The sequence below is a fragment of the Phoenix dactylifera genome, chromosome 2 (genome assembly GCF_009389715.1).
Source record: "Phoenix dactylifera cultivar Barhee BC4 chromosome 2, palm_55x_up_171113_PBpolish2nd_filt_p, whole genome shotgun sequence".
Taxonomy (NCBI): Eukaryota; Viridiplantae; Streptophyta; class Magnoliopsida; order Arecales; family Arecaceae; genus Phoenix; species Phoenix dactylifera.
Window position 1 is genome coordinate 4,304,041 of NC_052393.1, and position 24,932 is coordinate 4,328,972.

At 39.2% G+C, this 24,932-nt stretch overlaps 3 protein-coding genes across 6 annotated transcripts; 2 read left to right on the forward strand and 1 right to left on the reverse strand.

The window, feature by feature from the left end:
- Window positions 1-121: 121 nt before the first annotated feature.
- LOC103724129 (ubiquitin-conjugating enzyme E2 28-like) lies at window positions 122-2,597 on the forward strand. The gene is made up of 4 exons (XM_008815290.3): window positions 122-560; window positions 656-783; window positions 883-987; window positions 2,221-2,597. The coding sequence occupies exons 1-4, from the start codon at window positions 491-493 to the stop codon at window positions 2,362-2,364; spliced, it is 447 nt and encodes a 148-aa protein (XP_008813512.1). The 5' UTR covers window positions 122-490; the 3' UTR covers window positions 2,365-2,597.
- A 7,788-nt stretch (window positions 2,598-10,385) lies between these two features.
- On the forward strand, window positions 10,386-15,134 carry LOC103724130 (serine/threonine-protein kinase RIPK-like). Of its 4 annotated transcripts, XR_005507869.1 has the most exons (14): window positions 10,386-10,524; window positions 10,657-10,838; window positions 11,055-11,440; window positions 11,523-11,608; window positions 11,695-11,813; window positions 11,886-12,001; window positions 12,107-12,583; window positions 12,669-12,917; window positions 13,197-13,357; window positions 13,438-13,517; window positions 13,617-13,764; window positions 14,072-14,221; window positions 14,300-14,741; window positions 14,902-15,134. XR_005507869.1 is itself a non-coding variant. In XM_017846888.3 (13 exons), the coding sequence occupies exons 3-13, from the start codon at window positions 11,275-11,277 to the stop codon at window positions 14,549-14,551; spliced, it is 2,004 nt and encodes a 667-aa protein (XP_017702377.2). In that variant the 5' UTR covers window positions 10,386-10,524; window positions 10,657-10,838; window positions 11,055-11,274; the 3' UTR covers window positions 14,552-14,850. The 4 variants fall into 4 exon arrangements, 3 of the variants coding, with proteins under 3 accessions (XP_017702377.2, XP_038973892.1, XP_008813513.2); XM_017846888.3 differs by lacking the exon at window positions 14,902-15,134 and having other exon boundaries at window positions 14,300-14,850; XM_039117964.1 differs by lacking the exon at window positions 14,902-15,134 and having other exon boundaries at window positions 10,731-10,838; window positions 14,300-14,709.
- Window positions 15,135-15,871: 737 nt separating this feature from the next.
- LOC103724131 (misshapen-like kinase 1) lies at window positions 15,872-21,501 on the reverse strand. Its single transcript, XM_008815292.4, has 3 exons — window positions 21,062-21,501; window positions 16,990-17,332; window positions 15,872-16,861 (listed from the first exon to the last, which is right to left on the reverse strand). Exons 1-3 carry the CDS (start codon window positions 21,128-21,130, stop codon window positions 16,095-16,097), a joined length of 1,179 nt encoding a protein of 392 aa, XP_008813514.2. The 5' UTR covers window positions 21,131-21,501; the 3' UTR covers window positions 15,872-16,094.
- Window positions 21,502-24,932: the final 3,431 nt, after the last annotated feature.

Below are 24,932 nucleotides of genomic sequence, written 5' to 3' on the forward strand. Positions count from 1 at the left end.
CACAGACTGTTTCGGCTAAGCACGAATCAGATGTCTTTATAGGTTGTCGTGGCCTCAAAACTGAACGGTGGTTGGCGTTGGTGGTTTGCCCTTGAGATTCTCCACCTTTAATGAAGTCTCCCTGAGACCGACCGTGACCTCTCATTCCTCTTTTTTCTCTAATGACAGGCGTGGGGGGAGAGATGCCTTTCGAGCCGTGTTAGTTTTTTAAGTAGTGAAAGCCAAGAAAAAAACAATCTATAAGAAGATTTGGTTCGCATCCATAGTGAAGAACTTGATGTTGCAAACCCTTTTCCATCAGCGTTTGATAGATTCTTTGTCCTTCTGCCTTTACACCCCGAGCCAGCTGCAGTCCACTCGAAACCCTGCCCTCTCAGGCCTATAATATGCTCTTCTAATCTCCCTCCTCCCGCGGTAACCAGACAAAGGTTCTTTGTATCCTCTTCTGTGCCAAGTAGTTGCGAAGCATCCTAGTTTCCAGATAGCTAGAATGGCGTCGAGACGAATCATCAAAGAGCTCAAGGATTTGCAGAGAGACCCTCCTACATCTTGCAGTGCAGGTACATACGGTGTCTCCATAGCCTTTGCCTTTCACCCTCTTACACAGCCTTCATGTCTTCTGGTCTGGTGTCTTATTGGGTACCTTTGGTTCCAGGTCCGGCGGCTGACGACATGTTCCACTGGCAAGCTACCATAATAGGACCAAACGACAGCCCCTACTCTGGAGGTGTCTTCCTTGTAAATATCCACTTTCCACCTGACTATCCATTTAAGCCTCCCAAGGTACAAGCAACTTATATGATCCACCTTCACCACCTCTATTGTTCTCAAATAAAGAAGAAGAACGGTTTCTGATTTTGTTTGGCACAAATATGGTTACAGGTGGCCTTCAAAACCAAGGTCTTCCATCCAAACATCAACAGCAATGGTAACATATGCCTGGACATTCTTAAAGATCAGTGGAGTCCGGCTCTAACCATATCTAAGGTATATTATACATAATTTTCAAGTACGGATGCCGATGAATTGAATTTCGTTTTATGGTCCAACAACTCCAGGGTCTGTTGTCATCTTGGATAACAGGATCCATACTCCATTTCTACCTGTACTGGACCCGCTATTAGGTTGCCTAGCTAAGGAGGGCCATAGTTGCATCAGGATCGGGTCTGAATCTGTCTGATTCTGGCTAGTTCAATTAAAGATACTATATTTGTGTGTACAACAATAGATCCAAATTTAAATAAGCCAAGATCGTGAGATAATTCTGACTACATAATGAGATTCGGTCCGACGTTAGCAGAATAAGTTATGACAACCAGAGTTCAGAAATGAAAGATTTAATCCACAGTTCTAAATCAGGGTCCTACTTGTATAAGAGAGAAAGAAGATAGTGCAAAACTCTCATGCCAACTTAGTAGAGAGACTTGGCTTTATATAGTCTGAATATACATCTGTTGATTACATTTGAAAATGGAAAAACTATTGTTTACAAGGAATGTATACCAGAATTTCTATAATCATGGGTGAATGTGATTTGGTTTGATATCCTACAATCATGGGTAATAGAAAGGAGATTGTGCCTTGACCGAGGATGCTTTAACTGAATCCAAATCTGGAGAATTTTGAATTTTGAATTTGATCCTCATGGAAGAAATCGTATTGAATCCAAATCTAAATCCAAACCTGGAGGATTTTGAATTTTGAATTTGATCCTCATCAAGAAGATTGTGCCTTGATCGAGGATGCCTTAATTGAATCCAAAAAATCTGGAGAATTTTGAATTTTGAATTTGATCCTTATGGAGGAGATTGTGCCTTAACCAAAGATGCCTTAATTGAATCCAAATTTGGAAGATTTTGAATTTGATCCTTATCATTGTGGGATATAGTCTATGCTAATTGCTAAACCAAACTGAAGGGATATGAGATTTGATCTAATCCCTTCCAACTCATTATTGTTGAGCTTAGGGCAAACCGTATGTGGCTTTTCCTAACTGGTTCTACATTCCATGGGTAAACTAGTCATGGGACATGATTTCTGAGTCCATGAGGAATTCCCCCAGTCTTCAACTGTGATATATTTTTCTCTTCAGAAACAAAAAAAAAAGAGCCCAAACCGTTTGATCAACCGAGAAAAATATTACTTGCAATTCTGAATTCTGATGATCGTGATGTTGCCCAGATGAGTTTGTCTAAGTTGCATCGTTTGGGTTATGTGCAGGTTTTGCTCTCCATTTGCTCACTGCTCACAGACCCAAACCCAGACGACCCATTAGTACCAGAGATCGCCCACATGTTCAAGGCCGACAGATTCAAGTACGAAATGACTGCCCGCAACTGGACCCAGAAGTATGCCATGGGCTAAAGCTGGCTTTTTAAAGTTGCTTCGTTCTTGAAATGATCCTTACTTATCTCAGTTCTGATATATTAATTGTCACCATCCACTATTGAGTTATGGAATAAGTGGATGACCTTTTTTAGTGCTCTCGCCTTTTGTTATCATACATGACGTCGGTCTATTAATAAGTAGATGATACTTCTGAGTGGTCTCATCACACATGTTTACATTTCATCAAGATGTGCTTCGTGATTAACGCATGCCTCCGATTGTTGCAAGAAGAATGCGTGTGTTTGCATGCTCTTTTTTTTGAGATCTCGAAAAATAATGAAATGGATAAATTTTTTTTCTTTGGAACATATATGAATAAAAGAATAATAGTAACTGCGTGTACCTGATAGATCTCATTGCACCAAGAAAATCTGGAGTTAATTCATATCATGCTTATTATGCCATAGGCTAAGTCAGCAAATTGTTAGCACAGAGCGGAAAATGCTGCATCAACAAGCAACTCTCCAGGCAAGCTCTTATGAAACAGTAGTAGTGTCCAAATAAGCATGCTTAATGTTTTTTCAATAGCATCCCTCCTTATGAAGAGAAATTATATCCTACATAGTGTGTGCAATGTAGCTATGCATCATATCAATCATCTCGTCTCTTTCCTGTGGGCTAATCACTAAAACGAGCACATGATGATGAACGAGGCTCATAGAAAAAAAAGATTGAGGTGCTGGGCATGGTGCACGACTACAATAAAGAACATAATTTGCTTTTTGTGAGTCATATCTTACATCATTGGACCTTCCCATAGAGGCAATGAAGAAGGATCAAGTAACTAACCACTCGGGGGCACATCTTTGGGTGGGTGAGATGGAGCTTCCGAGTGCTCTTCGAAATGTTTTGATTTTTGATTTTCTTGATTGTATTCATACACATGTTGTATGATACTTTCATTTCAGCACAAAAAAATAAAAAAAAATCAATTAAAGAAAGACCTAGGATTAAAAATATTTCTCAAAAGAAAAAAAAATCCATAATTTCCAGGTCGTGAGAAACTGGGTTTCTATATCGCACGCATGTTTTTATTTCTTATGGGAGATAGAAAATTCATTCCAAAGCAAAAGCTACTGTCCTGTCTCTCTCATTCGAAAACTCAATTAGCCACCCATCCCTTTCTTATGTTTAATGGCCGCTGTTGTTATAATAAAACAGCAAATCAACATGTCGCCAGACCATCTGGCCGGATCGGACACAACGGATCTCACGCTGAGGTGAGAAGGACCACCTCTCTCTTTCCAATGCTTGAAAAGTATCTACTCTAGATTTTATTTTCTAAAGAAAGTAACATTTGATGCTCACCACTCATGATTTCTGCAACAAACGCTACCAAGTAGTTAAAGATGGAAGCCATGAAGCAATGGTGAGTCGCCAACGGTAAACAGACCTCGAACTTTCGTTTAGAATAATAGGTAGGTGATGAGGGACCTCAACTTATCTATCTGATTCGAGTTGATCAATACGTTAGGTTGGGAAGATCTTTTGGTCCAACAACCATCATCGAACATAAAATTGATGGCTACTACCCAGGTATTGCGGCAAATAGGCTGCTACCGGCTAGCTACTATAAAATAACTCATTGTGATGGCCATTGTAGGCATGGCCATTTCCCAAATGCTTTAAGTTTAGTGGATTTTAATAAAAGACAGTTGCTCAATCTAATTCATGGGAGAGAAGAGTGGACTTCAAAGTTTCTTGAAAGATATTTTAACTACTTCTCCTGTAGGGTATTGTTGGGAAAGCACCTTAGTGGGCTTCAAAGCTATCTGGTTCTCTGAAAAGAGAGAATGGGAAGGATTGTCCAAAGAAAACTAGAGCAGAAGGTCAAGTTGGTACAAAAGTGGCTCCTCTGCACCTAAAGTAATGCCACCAAAACATAGTCTAACCGCAAGGCTTGTTACCTATGCAAGCATCAAAAAATTGATGAGTGCTTTCCTTCAAAAAAATGGTGAATAGTAATACAACAAAGAACAACCTTTTTTTTTTTGATAAATGCAGTATTTTATATTACTCTAACATATGTACAACTTGCCAAATCAGAATAAAGTAAACAGTACAAAGGTGAAGATATTTCTGATACAGATGTCCAGCTAACCTCCTCGATATGTCGAGCAACAAATAAGGCGACCCAGTCAACTGCTCTGTTCGCCTTCTGAAATACATGGCTCACCTGGAAGAGAGGGTGACCAGCACCATGTCTACTATGAACAACCTTTAGGTCAGAATGGCAGCACGGATGAAGTGCAAATTTTATAACTGCCATATGTAGGAATTCTGAGTAGGCTAATCTTGTTAAACAAAGAATTTTCTTTCTTTTTTAGAAAAAGGGCATTGCTCAAATTTTATAACTGCCACTGTTGCTCAGAAAATTCTAAAAGGATATCTGCTACCGCTGTTATGAAATGGTTATAAACAAAATTCTTGCTCAAATCACACCATGCATTGTGTATGCGAGGACTGTGCCGGTATGTGTTTAGCCCCACATCACCTATACATAAGGTAGATCTTGGTATTTATACATGGCCAAGAAACACTAATAATACTTTTCGACGAGCATTTTTATGTGAAGTTATGAGTTATTACAAATAATATCAGAGCGGATCCGGTCCATAGCCTATGTAAATTATGAGAGAATACAATACGGGCTCATTATAGCTAATCATAGGCCGATTGAATAGATTTGAATTTTTAACCTGACAAGAACTGTCATGATTTAAATAGGAGGCAAAAAACCTAAATATACCTTTCAACTAATTTTTTTTTGGTGAGGTTGTGGGTTATTACCGTGTGCAATTTCTTCTATAAGTAAAATAATCTCTTAAAAAGGAGTGCTCTATTATAAGTTTTTAGGATTACAGGATTGAGTTCTTCCCAGGGCCCCTGGCGTTATGGCCTTCCCTCAAAGTCTAACGACAAGTCATCAGGGCATCCGAATGAGACCCTAAAATAACAGCAGCAACACTTGGAATAACATTGAGGTCTCAACTTTGGGAGGCGTGGAGAGTGTGAATATTATAGCCTGGCCTTCAATATTTAAACTCCCCTAGGATAAAAAGAAGCGACGAAGACCACTATCAAAAGGTATACATAGTCCTCCACTAAATCACTGCGACCCTGCCAGAATTTTAACTTCTATTGAGAACATGATACCACTTGTCATCAGGCACCAGCTCCTTCGAATGACATTAGTTTGCAGTAATCTCTTGCCGATGCATAGTTAAATAGACTTCAATAGCATGTCGAAGCAAAACGCAGCCTGGCCTACCACTTGCACTCGGCATGGGACAGGGATATAATCTAATGAATGACCCATAGGTAAAAAAATATAATAGCATCAAATGAGTGCACCGACCCTTGGGTGGGGCTTAAATACGCCGACAAATCATTTCGATAATATGCTGAGATATTTGGAGTTAAAAGGCTGTTGTCCCGTTCTGCTAACCTCTCCCCTATAACCTTACAATAAAAATGACAGAATTTATCAAAACAGGGAAGGAAGAAAAAACAATGAAAATGACCACATTGTTCATCCAAATCCAGCTTTTAATTGGACTTCTCCCTGTCTTTTGAAAACTTCTCCATCCACTCCGATCCACAAAGCGCTCTAGAACTTTATCAGGTTGCGGTTGAATATATTTCTATAGCTCGGGTTCTATTAGAGTACACCAAGCCTCTCCACTTTTTTTTTCTCCAGAAATTATCAATTTGCTGTGCTTGTTCTTTAATGAAATCATAACCATCCACTAAGTATATTTTTTTTTATGAAGAACAATAAGAAAGGGATCATCCATTCTAGTACTATTCTCGCTCAAGCATGCTTAACTGCAAAGTTCTGATGAGATATGGTGCATTAGTGCTGGAATGGTTGCATCCATCCGCTAAATATATTCAACTCACAGCCATGTTATTGCATCCGGAAAATACACAAACATTTGAATGTTTTTCACGTATTATTTCAATCTAATGAGCAGTGAAAAGATCAAAAGGGCCATTATTAATTGTGGGTCTGAGGTGCAGAGAGCAGGCTCGATCCACCAACCGGCATAAGATTGGAACTTGGTATTCCTGCAAAAGGACATGGGGCTCCACATGCATATAATGACCATTTAATACACGACGCTTTGGCCGCGGTCGTCCTTCTCTCTCCGTCGGTGGAGGCCGGCTGATGCGGCCGCAGCAGCGACCTCCGAGCGACCCTCAGCAGCCGGCGGATGTTGCTAATATGTATCTTTCTTTGACGAGGGAAGAATGGGAATCTGAAGCCATGAATGGAGTTATTGCAGATAACGCCATTATTGGGTTGGGGAGGGATGTCCCCAAGGAGTGTCGAGCTCAATTTAAACGCTTATGGGAACAGAAAGAAGAAGAAAAAAATAGTCAGTTAGTAGATGTTATATCAAGCACCATAACTCTTAAGTCTACTTATGTTTTGACCCACTAGGTTCCAATTTCAAATATTTGTATGATGAGAAGAACAATATTAAGTGAATTAATGCATCGTTTCTCACAAAAAAGGGATGATTATGTGGAATAAGCATGAGGGAGAAGTTGAAAATAACGGTTATGAATGATCTCTAGAACAGGAAATGAAAAATGAATATGTACAAACATATGACAAGAGCCATTTTTTCAACCAAAAAAAAGATTGAAGTACCACTTTCCAATATCTATCGTAAGTTTCAACAAAAAAAAAAGAAGATTGAATCTGTTTTTCTAAATGCTATCTTAAGAATTTTTGGTAGGAGACTCGTTTCCTTGGCTGCAGTCTATGCCGTCCTTCCATGCAATACACGATCTACCAGTAAAAATTGTCACAAATTGTCACGCGAAACCACGTGAAAAGCGTCGCAGCCACGTTGCAGGTGAGAATTTCGGTCAGCTTTATCGTTTTCGCCGACTCTAGATAGTGGTCAGCCCATTTTGGATGGATTTTGGACACCGGGACCCAACCCCAAGTGATAGGATCCGGTTAACTAAAAAGCTGCCAGACGGAACATCAGAACAGAACCTCATACAGTATCCTGATGTCTAGAGCGACTCCAAATGCATACTCCAAAAAGGGACTCCCCTACTAAGTGCAAGTTGCCACCAGCAATATTTTTTCTTTTTCCTTAAATAAAAGATCAAAATGTAACGACAAATAAAGATACAAAAGTTAAAGCAATTTGTTTTTTGCTACAGCAGATTGGCTCGTATACTTCTAGTATAGATATATTCAAAAAAAAAATTAAAAAATTATAAATCACAGAGTATTCTAGGCTGCTCCTTTTCTCCGATCCATAGAGTCCTCTCAGAGCCATTGGCCTTTCTATAAATGTGTCTAACCTGGAATGCAACGTCGGTTCTTATTATAACTCAGATATTTTGGAGCAAGTGTGGTGCCCATCGATGCCACCAGTGCCCTACTAAAGCGATTATTGGTGAGCCTATGTATGGGGTAGAATTAATGATCCAAGCCTGTTGACTTATCAGACTAGACTTCTTCAAATTTGATCCACCACCGAAAGTCGCTTTAAATGACTGTTCTCTAGACGTCATACAAAGACTAAAAAAAATTGGATCGAGACATCAATTCTGGACCGGACAACCACATCCGAAATAGCCTGTGGATGCCTTCATTCTCCACTGGCTTTTCTCTCTTTTTTCTTTAAATTTGTGGTGGAAGTCCGGAGGCCATGTCCTTATCCCCACGTTTTTTGACTGCCAGCAAGAGAGTGCGTTTCAAAATCAAATGCTTCGATGATCTTAACATATTGTGATGTGATTATGGCGACCAATTTCCATCTAGGTTGGTGAATTACTATGCTTTCCCCGAGAACATATCACCAAGTTGTCATATTTCTAATAATATTCTCAAAAGAAGAAGTCTTTCAATGATGGTGGATATCACTATGCGTAAATGGAGGCGTCTCCCGTTACGTGCAAAATGGACAATTCTGTAATCAGGTAGCAAGTTAGGATCTATGTAATTTACCGTCAGACACTGTCGGCTGATAATAAATTGCCAAGTCAACAGTTCTGGGCTTGAGAAAATTTTTATGTGCACGTAACAAAGACCTGAAGTATTTTTTTTATCAAAATTGCATAAAGAGTATAAATTTGCGTATACGTAGATGCAAAGATGCAAATCACAAGTGAAGCTAGCCTTTCACTATGGTCTTTTCAGCACCTGACATGTAACAACTCAAGACCTTATTTAAAAAGACTAATTAGAATATATTTTTTTGGTTTCTTAGTCCTATATAAGTACCCAAGATCTTCTCAACGAATAACCGATGTGGAACTAAATGCACGCCCGCACGAATCTTTACATATTCCTCCCGTTCAAGTCATAACATTCTTATTACACTAAGAGCTCAAATTCATTCAAATTTAATCATAAGTACCATGATCGACCCATGGTTAGCCTCTATGAACTCGTGCTGCAGTGTCTTCTAGTCCACATAAGCTATGAGCCGAGTTCGCTCTAATACTATTTATAACAATTCAGAAGCTCACCCAAAATAACTAGCCGGAAGTTATTATTTGGGTTCATTAGTTCTATATAAGTATCCAAGATATCATCGGCGAATAATCGATGCGGGACTAAACACACGATCACACAGATTTTTACATTGACATATAAGGATGGACGATTCAGAATGGGTTGAAACTTGAAAAAATAGAAAAAAACAATCATTCATAAACTTGTTAACTAATCTTTTTATACTTCGAAAATAAGAAAACATGTTCCTTAGTTCCCTACCAATTCAAACAGGTAGGTTTGCTATGGCATTGACAAGCTATCTAAAATTGAGGTGATATGTGAAAATCCTTTCGTGGGAACAAACATATTTTATTTACTTTTCTTCATAGACCTATATTTAGAGTTTTGAACATGTTTTCCTTGATATCACAATTCTTTAATGCTTATTGTCAAGAACCTATCAGAATCCATCTAGTTATTAAACCAATCTATGGTGTTGTTGCATTCATACTTTGATGTTGCTTTACAATTATTGAAAGAACCTTTTACCATTTCGAACAACTGCAGCAATGAAATCGATATTAAAGATGATGCCCTCCAATATTTTAGTTCTGTCAATTCAAGTATCTGGAAGGGAATGGATGTGCATCTTAAAGGATCAGACAGTCTATTTAAGGATCGGCCTATCAGGCCGAGACATATTTATTGATGGTTAAATCAGAGTCATCCATCAAAGTGATCTATATGTAAATGCCACCTACATTCAGTGGGCGTCCCGTGAAGGAAATCAGCAGGGTCCATGTCCCAGAGAAATGGAAGTACGTCTAACATTATACGAGGACCCACAACCGTGCCCATGAGCCAATGTCCCAAAGCTGAAGCAGGTGTTGATGCGTCCCTTGTTCTCAACTCCATTCAATATTTCCAGCAGCCAACATTTTACTGATCACCTTTTTTTTTAATTATTTTTTTATTTTTTTATTTTTACAATGGCTGCTTATCCGATCCAGCCAACTGGATAAAAGCGAGAATGTGACAAAAACGATCCAATCTATGGTCCTATTTATCTTTCAATATATATATATATATATATATATATATATATATATATGTATGTATATATGTATATATATATGTATATATATATGTATATATATGTATGTATATATATATATATATGTATATATATGTATGTATATATATATATATATATATATATATATATATATATGTACTGTCCGAAAGATGCTGCAGTCTTCCATCTTTCAATAGATGTTGCAGAATAGGGGGCTTTTATTGTCTCTTTGTTTTTTTTGCCGTATCCAATCAATACAATTTTACCGTTGGGTCGCAACCCGCAGTACGCGAATCCCTTACCGCTGCGTCGGTCGAGATTGGGTGACCGGTTATCGCGGGTTTCCCGCGAAAAAGAGGGCTGGTATTCTGAACCGCAGGCATCGAATGAGCGCTCGCCCTCACCCTCCCACTTCCTCTCTCTCTCTCTCTCTCTCTCTCTCTCTCTCACCTTCCTCTTCCCCCGCCCGACCCGCCCCGCCGCCCCACCGGCGTATTTTGGACCCTGATCCGCCCCTCCCTCTCACACGATTCGCCATCCAAAAGCCCTTCTCTCAGTCAAGCGACGACCAATCGAGCATTTCCATTGGGTAGGTGCCCTTCTTTGTCCTTCTTCGGGGAATCAAAACCGGTGCTTATCGACTACTCCTGGAACTTCTCTCTCTCTCTCTCTCTCTCTCTGGTTTCTTCACAATCCGATCTTCTTTTCATTCTGGTAATAGGAAAGTGCAGCTTAACTAAGCTACGTCGTCATCAAAGAGCCACCTTGACGTTGTTTTTGGTTACTTAATGGAAGGGTTTTGAATGCGATTATAGTTGGAGTAGGTGGGCCGATGACATCTCCAGCGGCCGTTCTATTATTATAGAATGTCCCGCTGGAATGCGACAAACGAACAAGATTTAGGTAGGTTTCGGCTGATGCGTCTGTGTTTTGCTTGCAAAATTTGAACTTCTTCCAATTTCTTTATTATATTGAGATTTGCTTAAACTGAATGAGGTAAAGGATCCAAGTTGTTTTGCTTTAATATTTCGATTTGGAGCTATTCTTTCTCCTATGGATTCTTTTCTTCTTTTGCTTTTTCTTTTTTTTAACTACTCATGCTCTGTTTTAAATTCACAGGGGAGATGAATTGTGACTGAGTTCTTCTGATGAGTTTGAGACTCTTGCTGCCGATGAGATACCATATGTCCACATAGTGAAGTGGCTTTGGCAACTTGTTGCAGCTATTTCCAGAGTCGTATTATAGAGAATGGAGCTTTAGAGTGAGAGGAGCAAGTCTGCATCTCCCAGATTCTTGAAGGATTTGAATCCGTTGAGGGTTAAATACTCGAAACTGAAGATGATCATCGAGAAGGTAGCATCTGATGAGGAGAAGGGTGAGGGTAGCTGCATATTGGTAGGACTCTCATTGGATGCCAATGGCAGGGAGTTGCTTGATTGGGCACTCAGCAAAGTTGCCAAGCAAGACGATCGCGTCGTAGCAGTTCATGTCTGCCGCAATTCAGGTAATAAACATTCATTCAACTAGAATTTACTTCCATAGTTTATAGATTTATTTGGTCTGCTAATGTTCAAATCTCCTTTCAGAACTCTGCAACACCTCTACGTTTTCTCTGATCAAAGTTTTAGATGAATACCTAGCAGTATATGAAGGCTTATGCAATTTGAAGAAAGTGAGTCTTCTGTTGCTCTTGACCAAAACCTATGGAGTAATTTGTTGATAACTTGGCTTAGTCTTCCAATTATTCATGGCTTGTAGGTAGCTCTTGTGGGCCGGGTCTCTCCGGGAAGTTCTATTCGGAGAGTCCTGGTGAAGGAGGCCAAACTCTGTGGTGCCAGGACAGCGGTAGTTGGAGTCCACAATAACTATTCATTTGGGTAGGTGTAACTCCTACTTACATTAGGGGCCATGTCAAATCCTCTTCTAATCTGATCATAATTGTCGTTCAGGGGTTCAGCTTCTCTTGCCAAATATTGTGCCAAGAAGCTGCCTCCAACCACTAATTTGATTGCAATTCACAATGGAAAGGTGATCTTTCAAAGGGAAGCTACCAAAACACCTTCAGGTCTGATTTATCAGCCTCTCAACTTTCCCAACTGTACACATGACTGTAGCTTGATGATCATGTTTTTGTTCCTAGTCCTTACTTGGTTTTAATTCCTGGCATTAGGAGGAGACCCAAAGTCGACGCTTCGTAATGTGTTACATCCAAGTGTTAGCATGGATGCCAAAATAATTGTCCCAAGTTCGAAGGTTAAGCTCGACAAAGGATCCCCTAGGATCTCCAGTGTTGGATATAGGTGTGGACTAAACGAAGAGGTTTCAAAAGATCACAGCCTCGGGAAGATGGCAGAAGTTGGTCCTGTCTCTATTTCAGTTCTTGTAAGAAGGCTGCCAGAACAGAGGCCTGGTTGGCCCCTACTACGAAGAGCAGTTTCAGAAAACCTACAAGCACCAAAGGATGATGAAGCCCGGAAAATGTCAGTAGTCCAATGGGCTATGAACCTACCGAAAAGAGTTTCGCCATCTAATCAGCCGCGGATGGACCTGATCAAGGAGCTGAAGGTTATCCTAGGAACAAGTACCTCTACTTGCAAATGGTTCCAATACGAGGAACTCCAGAATTCAACCAATCAGTTCTCTTCAGGTTCCTCTTCAATGCATAGACCGCTTTCAAAGATAGAAATTCTGATCTAGATCCTGATTTCATTTATGATTTCAATTTTGAGCAGAGAATTTGATTGGAAAAGGAGGGAGTAGCCAAGTTTACAAAGGATGCCTTCCCGATGGTCAGCATGTGGCTATCAAATTGTCAAAATTATCTGCGGAAGCATCGAGAGATTTCCTTTTGGAAGTTGACATCATGACTAAATTACAGCACAAGCTCATGGTGCCATTGATGGGCATCTGTGTGGAGGACAACCACCTTATTTCCGTGTACAGCTACTTCTCCAAAGGAAGTTTAGAGGAAAACCTCCATGGTAACTCCATCAAAAACGTTAATGCGCTTCCTTTTAAGAATCATGAATTTGTGCATGATTGTATTTTTGTATAATAAAAATAGCCAATCTTCATCCAATTTAATTCAAAATTTATTAAGGTCTGCAGCATGTTGATCAGCATGTCCTCATTTTTATTGTATCATTTAAGTTTCTGATGTTTTAGAATGATATGCATATCTGAACTTTTGGTCCTCGTCAAACTAGTGTAAATAGTTCATTTCATGGCATTGCTTTTAACTGATTTTGATCGAAGAACAGGTAAGAGAACGAAGGCACCACTACCATGGGACATGAGATTTAAGGTGGCAATGGGGATCGCCGAGGCTCTAAGCTACCTTCACAATGGCTGCTCTCGGCCGGTAATTCATAGAGATGTCAAGTCCTCGAACATTCTTCTCAATGATGAATTTGAGCCTCAGGTAACATTCCAAACTCATCAATATTGGCATCTGAAACTTTTGTACTAGATTTGACAAAATCTGGTGTCTCTCTGTGACAGCTATCCGATTTTGGCTTAGCTATGTGGGCACCGACAACTTCAGCCTACGTAACACATGGCAGTGTTGTTGGAACTTTTGGGTATGCTTCTTTTCCATTAAACTAAAGTCCAATTTGTAGTGATTTTATGTGATCTTCAGTAAATGAAAATGATGCCTTATTATGTGATTGTCTCCACAGCTACCTTGCTCCGGAGTATTTTATGTATGGGAAGGTCAGTGAAAAGATTGATGTCTATGCCTTTGGAGTTGTTCTACTTGAACTGTTGTCAGGAAGAAAGCCAATCAGCGATGATAACCCTGAGGGCCAAGAAAGTCTGGTCATGTGGGTGAGGCCCTTTTCTGTCACAGCACATAATTAGTACTTACTGCACAAAAGCTCATTGTTCTGTTCTTTGTCGGAGATGTCACAAGACAATCATGGATTTCCTGTCGCACCAATATCATGGAGGGATTCGTGATCTTTTGTAGTTAATTTGAGAAATTTGCTATATTACTCTTACCTTTTGTCTTTGAAAAACGTTTGAATCTTTACACACACACACCAAAAAGAAAAAAAAAACAGAAAATATTTGAATCTGAACGAACCAAATTCAAGACAAGTTTCCTAACCGAGTGTTACTTTCTTTTGAGTAGGCAACACCAATACTAGAGAGAGGGGATGTTATGAATTTATTGGATCCCAATCTCGATTTGAAGCATGACGAGGTTCAAATGAGAAGAATGGTTTTAGCTGCATCTCTTTGCATTACAAGGGCAGCTCGTCTCCGACCTCAAATGAGCCAGGTAATTTATACATATCAGAAAGGTTGTCTCTGTTTTCTAAATTTTACGTGGTTAATGTTGAGTCCTTTTAAATTACAGATTCAGAGCCTTCTCCAAGGAGTAGAAGACATGGAGGCATGGATGAACTGCCTCACTGATACTGCTACACTCAATGAGTTGGATTGTCAAGATGAGGAAACCTATCCAGCTTCAAGCATTGGGTCACATTTAGGCCTTGCACTGCTTGATGTGGAAGACGATGCATCGGTCACCAGCTTCGAACAGAGCCAACTAGGTTCCTTGGAGGAGTACCTACGAGGAAGATGGAGCCGCTCTTCTAGTTTTGATTAGCTTCCCATTAGAGAAATATGACAGCAATTCTTTTCTTTTTAACTTTGTGTGCTTTGGGGCATATTTGTACAGTATTAAAGCCAGTTGCAAGACTTGCAGATCGCTGCTTGGTATTACACAAGCTTCCAAAGAAGGTGATGACATGATAATAAGAGAGACGTCAACAGGGCAAAGAGTAACAATAATCCAAGTAATCCTCTTCTTTAGCATCAATTGTTTTAATGATGTACTTAACGATGTCCAACATGACTCATTGTTAGTTTTGCTATTTGCTATAACTAAGATATGCTTCAAACTGATGAACTACTCCATTGTGAATAAAATAAAGCATATAGAATGCTTATCTGCAGGGCAACATGAAGCATGGCGATTCAAGCAAATTTCAAAATTAATGACGAGAGTTCGCGTTAAGTTTTTAGGTACGCACACGATCATATGATCCTCTGCATGTATTCTCCGCATAAGGCAACGGTGAGCTCGGATTGGAGACTTTGATGAAATTTGCTTCATAGTACTGCTACTTTCCGCAATGACAGTCAACTCGATTACAATAAAAAAAAAAAAGACAGTCAATTTGGTAGTGCGGGCTTATGCTGGATGCTATGAATAAGGATTCTTTTATTAGACTTTGAAAGTCTTTCCAACGCATGTAGTGATAAGTATATTCTAATCTAGTCGATGACCGAACTGAAAACAACCCTTGTGGTAATGGCAATCCAATACCAATTTGACCTTCTCTATGTCTTTTTGCCTGGTCTATAATGGTTGTGAGGCTAGGACGGAGCAGGCTGCTGAGTGGAAATTCATCGGTATTCAAGTCCTGATCTGAGATATCAACCGTGGACAAACTTAGATTCAAGCCCTCAGCTGATATAAGCTTGGAGATTAACCAGCGCACTGATAACTGTTTCAGGGGACCTTGATCTAATAAGTGGTGCGTCAGAATTATTAGTAAAACAGGAAAAATTCTCCCAGGTCGTCCCGTCTCTAAATTATCCACATAGATTCTCCATCTCCAGCTTCCCATAGATTTCTCTCCCTGCCTCTGCCTCTGCCTCTGCCTCTGCCTCTGTCCATAAATTCTCCTTCCCTCCACGTAATTACTCTTTTCCTTCACGTCTCCAAGCATCCTGGTCAACCCAAAATGCCATTAGCGACGTGCGTGGATATTTTTCCTTCAGCCACCTCTTTTGACAAATCTTTCATAATGAACCAACTAAATGCCGCCGCAAGTACTTTTAACAAAAATGCCACTGCAACGGCGCAACCACAAGTTGACATTAGATATCTGCTCTCACTATTGCAGCATCACGCGACTTGAAATGAAACAGGATCCAACGAATGGATTCCTGGACAAGAATGAGCTATTGAATCTATCATATAATTTTATTGATATGCTGCCCAACTTAAAAACCCTGAATACAAATTACTCTCAGCAGCAGCCCCGGAGAAAAGAGAAGAAAAACTGATTGCCATCCCACCGTCGCCCATCTCGTACTTATTACAAAATGCTCTCGTACAATAAGCATGTTCCTCCACAAGTTCAATATGGAATCACGTACGGCAGTTGATAAGTATCAAAGCCAGGTAGATAACAAGCTTGAGGCTGCATGGAAGATGGTACACTGCTCCCATGACTCAACAAGCCTTCCTTGTGGGCTTCATGCATGTTGGAATTAAGACTGGAACGGCGCTTTGAGCACCCAAACAACCAGTCTTGGTCGCTAATATCTGAATGCTCCAGCTGCAATGGTGGAGGGTTCCAGTTCATTATAAGTTCTCTGAACTGCCCTTCCATTTCATGGATCCTCCTATTCCTTTTTGAGCTAGACTTGCTATAAGGAGATTTTGCTGCTTCCATTTCGAGGGCAGTTTCTGTGACCCTGCCAGAGAAGCATGGTTCTTCGCTGGTTCTGGTTCTGGAAAGCTCTGAATCTGTTTGATTCAACGTTGGCACGGTGGCAGGTGGCTTTAGAACCTTCTGTTTCACCACGGGCATGGTGGCAGGTGGCTTTAGATCCTTCTGTTTCACCACGGGCATGGTGGCAGGTGGCACTGGATCTTTTTGTTTCGCCGCAGGCACGGTGGCAGGTGGCTTTAGATCCTTCTGTTTCACCACGGGCATGGTGGCAGGTGGCTTTAGATTCTTCTGCACCACGGGCATGGTGGCAGGTGGCACTGGATCTTTTTGTTTCAAAGTTGGCATGCTTGCAGGTGGTGTCGGATCTTTTTCTTTCACAACTGGAATGTTTGCCGGTAGTGTTGCATCTTTTTGTTTAATCAGTGGTAACCTGATTCGAAGGATCGAACCTTCACAAGGAAAAACAAAAAGGTAATATCAGCATCTCCACGAGCACGGTACAAGCTCACCTAGCACACAAAATAACTATGGAGCCAGATAGGGAAGGAAAAAAAATAGAAGACAGAAAAATACTCACCATGGCTATTCTGGTTGACATTGGGGACCACAAGCTTCCTCCTCTTGCTGCTGTCCTGAGAGCTCTCAGAGGAGTCATATATATTCTGAATAGAATATGGCTGCTCATGCTCTTCTGTGAGGCCACTCCCCTCCAACTGCTCAACAGCACCAGCAGCAGCTTTTGCTTTTGCATTGTAGCCGTCCTTCTGATTCAGCTGGCTCCTTTCCTCATACTTTCTCTTCTTGTGGCTATGTTTTGAGCGTTTAGATTCCTCATGCTCTTGACCAGCTTTCTCCCTCTTCTCTTTCTTCTCCCTTTTCTTTTCTTTCCTCCTCTCCTTCTTCGCCCTTTCACTTTCTTTCTGGTACCTCAGTGCACCAGAACAATCATCAATTCCATCACAGAAAAGAAAGTGGGAAAGGAAAGAAGAACCAAGGACAATACATCATAACAACACAGAATGCTGTTAGAGCATCCATTTTTTGAGAAAGCAATCTTCAAGACATGGAATAGTAAGATGACATCCAAGAAAATAATGTGATGTCCACAAATGCAAAATCATAAGAAAAAAGTGTGTCGCTTTGCATAATGAAAGGCTCTTCCAGCAATTCAAATGTTACACCTGTAAGAAAGCCACTTAACTGTGCTACGCTATAGCAAATAGTGAGAAAATCTCCAAAGCCACTAAGAAGCAAGTTCAGGTTAGAAAAGTTGCCACCAGGCAAGTTGCAATTCTCAACACCACTCATAGACAAAATGTTTGACATAGATTTATATAATACAAAGCCTTTCAAATGATACAAATCAGGCATTTCACATTGCTCACATTACTCTTCAAAACATGCTGGCAGCTGCCAACAAATACTACACTTCCAATGGCATGCTGCACAAAAGGAACTATCATCCAACAATCTGCAGCTCAACCACAAAAATTAGACACTTAAAAATCTATACAGGTAATGCAAATCCTTGTGATCTCTCTCATGCACCTGCAGAGACCAGCTAGAAGGAAAACAAGAGAGGACACTATCATGGCTAAGAAAATTAAATAGGCAGGTTCAACCTCGAAAATGTAGACTTTGGATCCACCTCCAATAAAGCCTCTGGTTTTTAGCTTACAACATAATGCCCAATAATAACATGATTGAACAATTAACTGCATTATTTCACCTTTCAAGCAGAAGATTCAGCAGCTAACTGGACAGATGTAAGTGCCAGATTCATCACCAAAGAAAACAAAACCAACATCCTCTAACAGAACTTCAACGTAAAGCTTCATGAGCAGCCATATCATCTTCAGACAACATCAAAATACTGCACGGAACTCCAGCCGCCAAATAATGCATGATGCAACTCTAGACATTACATTTCATGCCAATATCTGAAACATATCGCTAAATTGGATTGATGTTTCAGGCTTATCAAACCCACAAGGCAAGCTCATGCCATGCATGATTCTCACAGTATCAAGTAGGCCTGATGTGGCCTAATTTATATTTGTATACCCCAAATAGTTGAGAACATGGTTTAAAGCTCCTTCTGAAACTCAACTTGGTTGAAACTAACTTGTAAAGCCAAGTTTAATGTATCTGAAGGTTGCTTATTCTAATTAACTGCAATTTCTTCATTTTTTTAAAATGTTAGAAATCTAAACTAAGCTAAACTAGAATTTCATAATTCTAAGAACAGGCGGAGGCACCTAAAACTAAAATTTCTGAAATAGATTTGAGTGTTCATATTTCATTCACATTTCTATTTTCTGATGATAGATTATCAAATGATATAAAAAGATCTAAACATGACTCTTTGAATGTTCTTAAAAAAATATTTTTCTTGGTTGTTTCAATGCTAAACGATGGAAAAAAAAATTCATCCAAAGGTCCTTAATATGTTTTCATGCTATGTCAAATTTCTTATTTTTGATAGGATTTTATTTTGCTTGCTGTTTTTGTTCTTTGTTCTAAGGGTCCATTTACTAAAAAAATCTTGTGCTTTTGGAAATTACAAATTATGATTTTAAAAACGTGCTGGCGGTTGGTCGTCCAATAAATTTTCAAAAATCTCTCAAATCATGAAATAGAAACTCTACTTTTGTTGAATTTTCTAATTTGGGCTCTCCTTTTTAACTAAACACCTAGTAAAAATCCCAACTCCCAGAATCTACAAATTTTGAATCAAGTGAAAAAGAATAAGATCATGATGTTAAGATTCAAGAAATCCCAATACAATATTATTTTTGATTGTCATCATTTCACTTCTTGACAATTTACAGGGAAACTACCAAAACTAGAGAGAGGCTACCAAAACTGACAAAATTGGTTCTCATTTGATCCATCCGAAACCAAAACCAAGTTTTTGAATCTTTGTTGAGACAACAATCCATTATTTGAATTTTCTGGATATCATAATAAGGAAAACCCTAAGACTAATTCCATATCTTCAAGAGTTGCTTGGCCACAAGCAAGCAGCCCACCTAAGACAGTAGAGAACTCCAGATGTCAATGCAACTACAAAGTCTTCAGCAAGTCAGGTTCTCATTATTTAAGGGTTCAACAAATTCTACAAAAGATTTATTGCAATATGCAACTTATACATCCCTCATCTTTTTCTCACCTCAGTGCAGATCACAAACTCATCTATGTCTCAAGTTGGAGATCTTGTTGCAACATTATTTTCACAAACATGAAAATCAAAACATGTATTGCACAATGTAAATTGTGTGAAGCATGACAATGAATATATCCAAATAAACCATGCATCAAAACTGATTAAAAAAATACAGTAATCATACATGTACTTTGGCATGTTTCCATGAAAACCTTTTTTTCTTTTTTTTTCTTTTTTTTACTGACAGGTTCCAATCAAACAGGAATTTAGATAACGCGATACACCAATGCAAATTGTATGACTGTCTGTCAAGATGAACAATGATCACACGTTTCATTTATACCACAGATTAAACTAGCATCTGCCAAGCGAGAATTTCTTGCATAGAAGTCAGGAGCATATCAGAGCCCAGAACAGTCCCCCAACCCAAACTACGCAAAACTGGACATAAGTTAAAATGGTTTTAAACACCTAGAATACAGAGCATATATTGGACAATCCAACTATGAGCACCTCCATGCCCATAAGCCCCAACCACTACATTGGATCATCCAATAGTAGCTTTCTTCATCTTTGCTTGCATCAATCCATATTCTATTTGATCTTGTTAATAGTTTGACAGCTATCTCTATATACAGTCAATCCTGTATTGAAGGAAGATCAAAAAGCTACTAATAATCAGCTATTGGAAACATCATTTCCTTATCAACAAAATTGTGACACCAAAAAATTCACATTGCTGAAGACTCCTCACCTGAAGCCTATCATGTCACCACATTCCACATATGGGCGTCACCACCCTGATATTTTGTCAGAGATTGATAATTTAGAGAGGTTGAAAAATGGGTATACTGATAATTCCCCCTGACAGGTTATTGTTGAACAACCACCACAAACATGTGATCAATGCACCTAAACATTTCCACTACTCCAAAATGATCACTATAGATCAAACTAATCCAATTGTAGCTGCTAGAACTTTCCTCATGCATGACATCAATAAATTTGGGACCTCAAGAAAAATAATTGTTCATAAGGAACATCTTCACATTCACATCAACAACGTGATATTGCCACTAGCATGACTTCATGGCAACTCATCTCCAATATGAAACCGAAGGAAAAACCATATAATCCCGTCCCGCCTAACTCCATTCAAACTGATCAATTGCTTGTCTCTAGAACCCAAAGTGGGAGTTCAAAACAATTAACAGAAAGCCAGAAAAACTGAAAAACCACCACCAACTACGGGAAAGCCCAAGCTTAGAGTTAGTTATATTATTTTCTGCCTTGATTGACATATAGATACATGATACTACACGGCTTGTATACAGATTCATCAGTTCTTCTTCAATTAAAAGATTGTTATTTTTCGACGGTATTCATCCACAGAAAGGGAGCCCATCCAACGAACCGATCAACCAAAAAGGAGTCGAGCAAAAATGCAAGTAATCAATCGCAGTAGCATTAATGCTCAACAAACCTTAATCGATTCGATCAGGCCCTCCTCGTAATATGGAGGCGGTGGCGGGTACGGAAAGCACCGAGACATCACCGCCCGCCTACGATCTTCCGTCCCCCTCGATTCAAATCGGTGGCAAACGCAGCAAATCGGCCCCCAGACCACTCAGAGAAGGCCAATACCTGCGCCCAAATCGCCTCAAGGAACCAGAAAAAGCAGGAAGCCGGGGGTTATAGATCTCCAGAAACCGGAGGTTATAGATCTCAAGAAACCGAGGATCGAACGGAATCAATATAAAGGCGGAGAAGAGGATCTGGCTCGATCTCAAGATTTGAAAGCGATCCCGCGCGGCGGGGGGGGAGGGGAGGGAGGAAGAGCTTTTGGAGTGGGGATGGCGGCAAGGGTTAGGGTTAGGGTTTCCGGGGCAGAACAATCCCTCGAAAAAGCAACCCTCAAGGGGGTCAGAGGCAGGGGCTATTTATAGAGGGTGGGGAGAGACCAACTCCGTTTTGGAGACTGGTAAGCTGCGACGCGCCTTTTAATTGGGTCCCGTTAGCGTGCAGAGCCATTGGTGGGATTTGCGTGGGTCCCACGCGGAAATTTGAAGTTTGCGGAGCAATCTGGTACACGCAATCCGTATTCCTGCGGGCCAGGGAAAGCTGCCGAACCGCCTTGAGGTTCACGTGAAATGCACGTGAGTGAGGTGGATCCCAGCAGCGAGTGGTCCATAAGTAACCATAGCATGGATTTTGTTTATAGGGGTGGAATTTTGCAACAACTACAAAAATATTACTATTACAACCTTTTTAATTTTCCCAACTCAATGAGTAATTTATTTAATCCTCTACTTTAATATAGGGAAATAAATTAAACATTGTCTTGTGAAAAATCACAAATTTTAGTAATAAATCTTGTATGATGACAAGAAATTTATTTAATTCAATTGTTTGGGTTTTTCAAATGGAGTTGTCCACCGTAACATTTTGAGAGGTTCTAATTGTGTTGATATAGTTCTCTAAGTTCGATAAAATTATCCAAAAGAAAAGGTATTGTGCCAATAAAGAACTCTTCTGACTTGTTATAGGTTCGTACTTATTCAAGTAATCTAAGATTGGAAAACCTCAATTGAGGATTAAGGTTTAAGTGAATTGAACTCCAATTATTCTGAACCTTAATCATGCTATCATAATATTATAAATAAAATAAGTTTAATTCAAAACATTATAATTGAAGCTCTGGATCAAACTCGGAATGCATATAAATATTTGGAAAGATAATATATGTCAAAAGTTTTTTCTTTTCTAAGACATGGCAGGATGCATCCACCATGTGCAAAAATGCATAAATCCTATGTACTTTAATATTGAAAGATTTAATTATTACTTGCAACATTGCACCTTTTCATTGAGAACCACATGTCTTGACATTTTGACCCTATCCTTGAGAATCCATTATTATGCTTCTTATGATAATATTTACTATCTAGTTTTTATTGATATATCATATATGCAATAAAAGAAAAGCTCGAACGCAAAATAGAGAAATCGAGTATATATTAAATAAAAGTCCTCAATGCAACTCAACTTCTTCGTATTCACAAGAGAAGTGGCATCTTGAAAGAACTGAAATTTAGTATGACAAATGCTTAACAAAAGCATGATTTTTGGCCAAGCAAAGGGAGTGTAAGATAGAAGAGAAGAGGTCAAACTCTATAAGGGACTGGTAGTTTGTATAAACCAACCATTTGATCTGAAAAGCTTTTAATTGTCATGGAATAAATCGACAGTAAGCATAATATATACGAGAGAGAAGAGAGGAATCCAAATACAGGAAGAAATGGAGCAGGGCATGCAGATTTTTTGCTTCTCCTCGACAATGCAAAAAGGGTGTAAAGCAAATTGGTTTGGAATCATATTTTAAGTGGGAGGAATCGTAGGGGTATTATGAGAGTGAGAAGACATGGGCTGGATAGGTTTGTAATCATAAGTTTATAGGGAGGAATCCTAATGAGATTTAAAAGAGCAGGCCAATAAAAATGCCTCCAAAAGATATATATATATATATATTGACATTTTCTGTTCGGAAGCACTCAAGTATCCTTAGTAGTACTTCCTTCCTATCTATCGCCCTTTTCTCCGCATGACTAAAAGTGATCAATAAAAATACTCGTTTAGCCATATCCTTCTTCATGATATATATATATATATATATATATATATATATATATATATATATATATATATATATATATATATATATATATATATATATATATATATATATATATATATATATATATATATATATATAGAGAGAGAGAGAGAGAGAGAGAGAGAGAGAGAGAGAGAGAGAGAGAGACTAGGCTCGATTGGACCGGATCTGGGGCCAATAAATATGTATAGCCAGTCCTATTAAATATTATTTGTCATTCATGTTGGAGTTTGTTTGATTAAAGAAAGAGCAGTCTATATCTTGTTGGATGGCCAAAATCTTGAATACACACCCACATACGTATGTATGTTTTGAATCTTCCTAGCAAGTCAAACAATTTAGAGAATTCTTGTACATGGGGAAAAATGGGTTCCAAAGATCAATTGAATTGCCAATCTACAACCAAAAATTTAAACTCCAGGCTACGGTGGTTAATTGTCATATCTTCTATAGTCTTGTTTCTTCATTACACATTACAATAGCCAATTAACCACTGTAGCCTGGAGTTTAAATTAACAGGAATACTTGACATATCTATTTGCATCAAGTCAATAGCCAATCAAGTTAGCTGACACTTGTCATGTGCCTGACAAGCCACACCACTGGCTGTTTGGTTTCCAGAAGAGTATGACTAACGTAGAAGAATTGAAAGGCTTCTGTAAGCTCCCGGATATCCTGAAGTAGAGTGATTTAATCCAACTGATCACTGTTGCAGCATCTCCTCCATCCATAGCTATTTGATATTAAGATGATGTATAGCCATCTTTAAGAAGAAGAATGAAACTTTTAGCCCCAACATAAATCATCTGACCATTGCAATCTCTAAAGATGAAGCCTGCTCCCTCTCCGTGATCTCGAACCAAACCATCAAAACTTTAGCTTTGCGACACCTCACGGAGGGAGCGAAGCTATAAAGTTTTCGGTGGCTCGTAAAAACCCGAAATCTAAGAAATTAAGCATCACATCAGTGACTATGGACTAGAATACTATTCGGTTCTGAGACATGCATGAGCTCTTCATCATCAGTTGATGATGATCTGATGAGAATTCCAATAGAACCAGGCTAGGAGCATAAGATTGTGGGTTGGAGAAGTTGCTTGGTGTTTCTTGCCAGCGGACAATGAATCAATGAGCGGTCAACATCCCTTGCAGCAGTTGGGCAATGATCCCAACAAGCAGTTTGACTATTAAGAAGGTGCCTTAGAACTAATGTAAGTTTACATGGTAAGCGCAGCCCATGAAATTTTCCGCCAAAAATGTCTTAATACTGGGGACTAGGAACACATATCCAACTAAAATTTTGTCTTGCGGAGGCATTGATATATTTTCAGGTCATCTTACTAGTGTCACTTGACTTTGATTAATACTGATTTTTCTGCATCACCCCATACTAGATTAAGAAGTGGTATCAGAATTTCTGTAATCCGACTTGCTATCTCAGGAGGAAAATTATATCTAGCTTATGAAAAAGAAAACTGCCGTTGACCATATCACAATCAAGCACGTCCCAACTTCAGAAGCCCAAATGTGTTAAAAAAAATTCTCTGAAATTGCTTCTCAAGCCTCACTTCAGCAAATTGCAAGTGATGTCTCTTGCTCCTTCTAACGATACTCTAAATGCCCTAATTTATTAGACGCTGGTGATGTCACCTTAGTTTTTATAAAATATTATAAGAAAGCA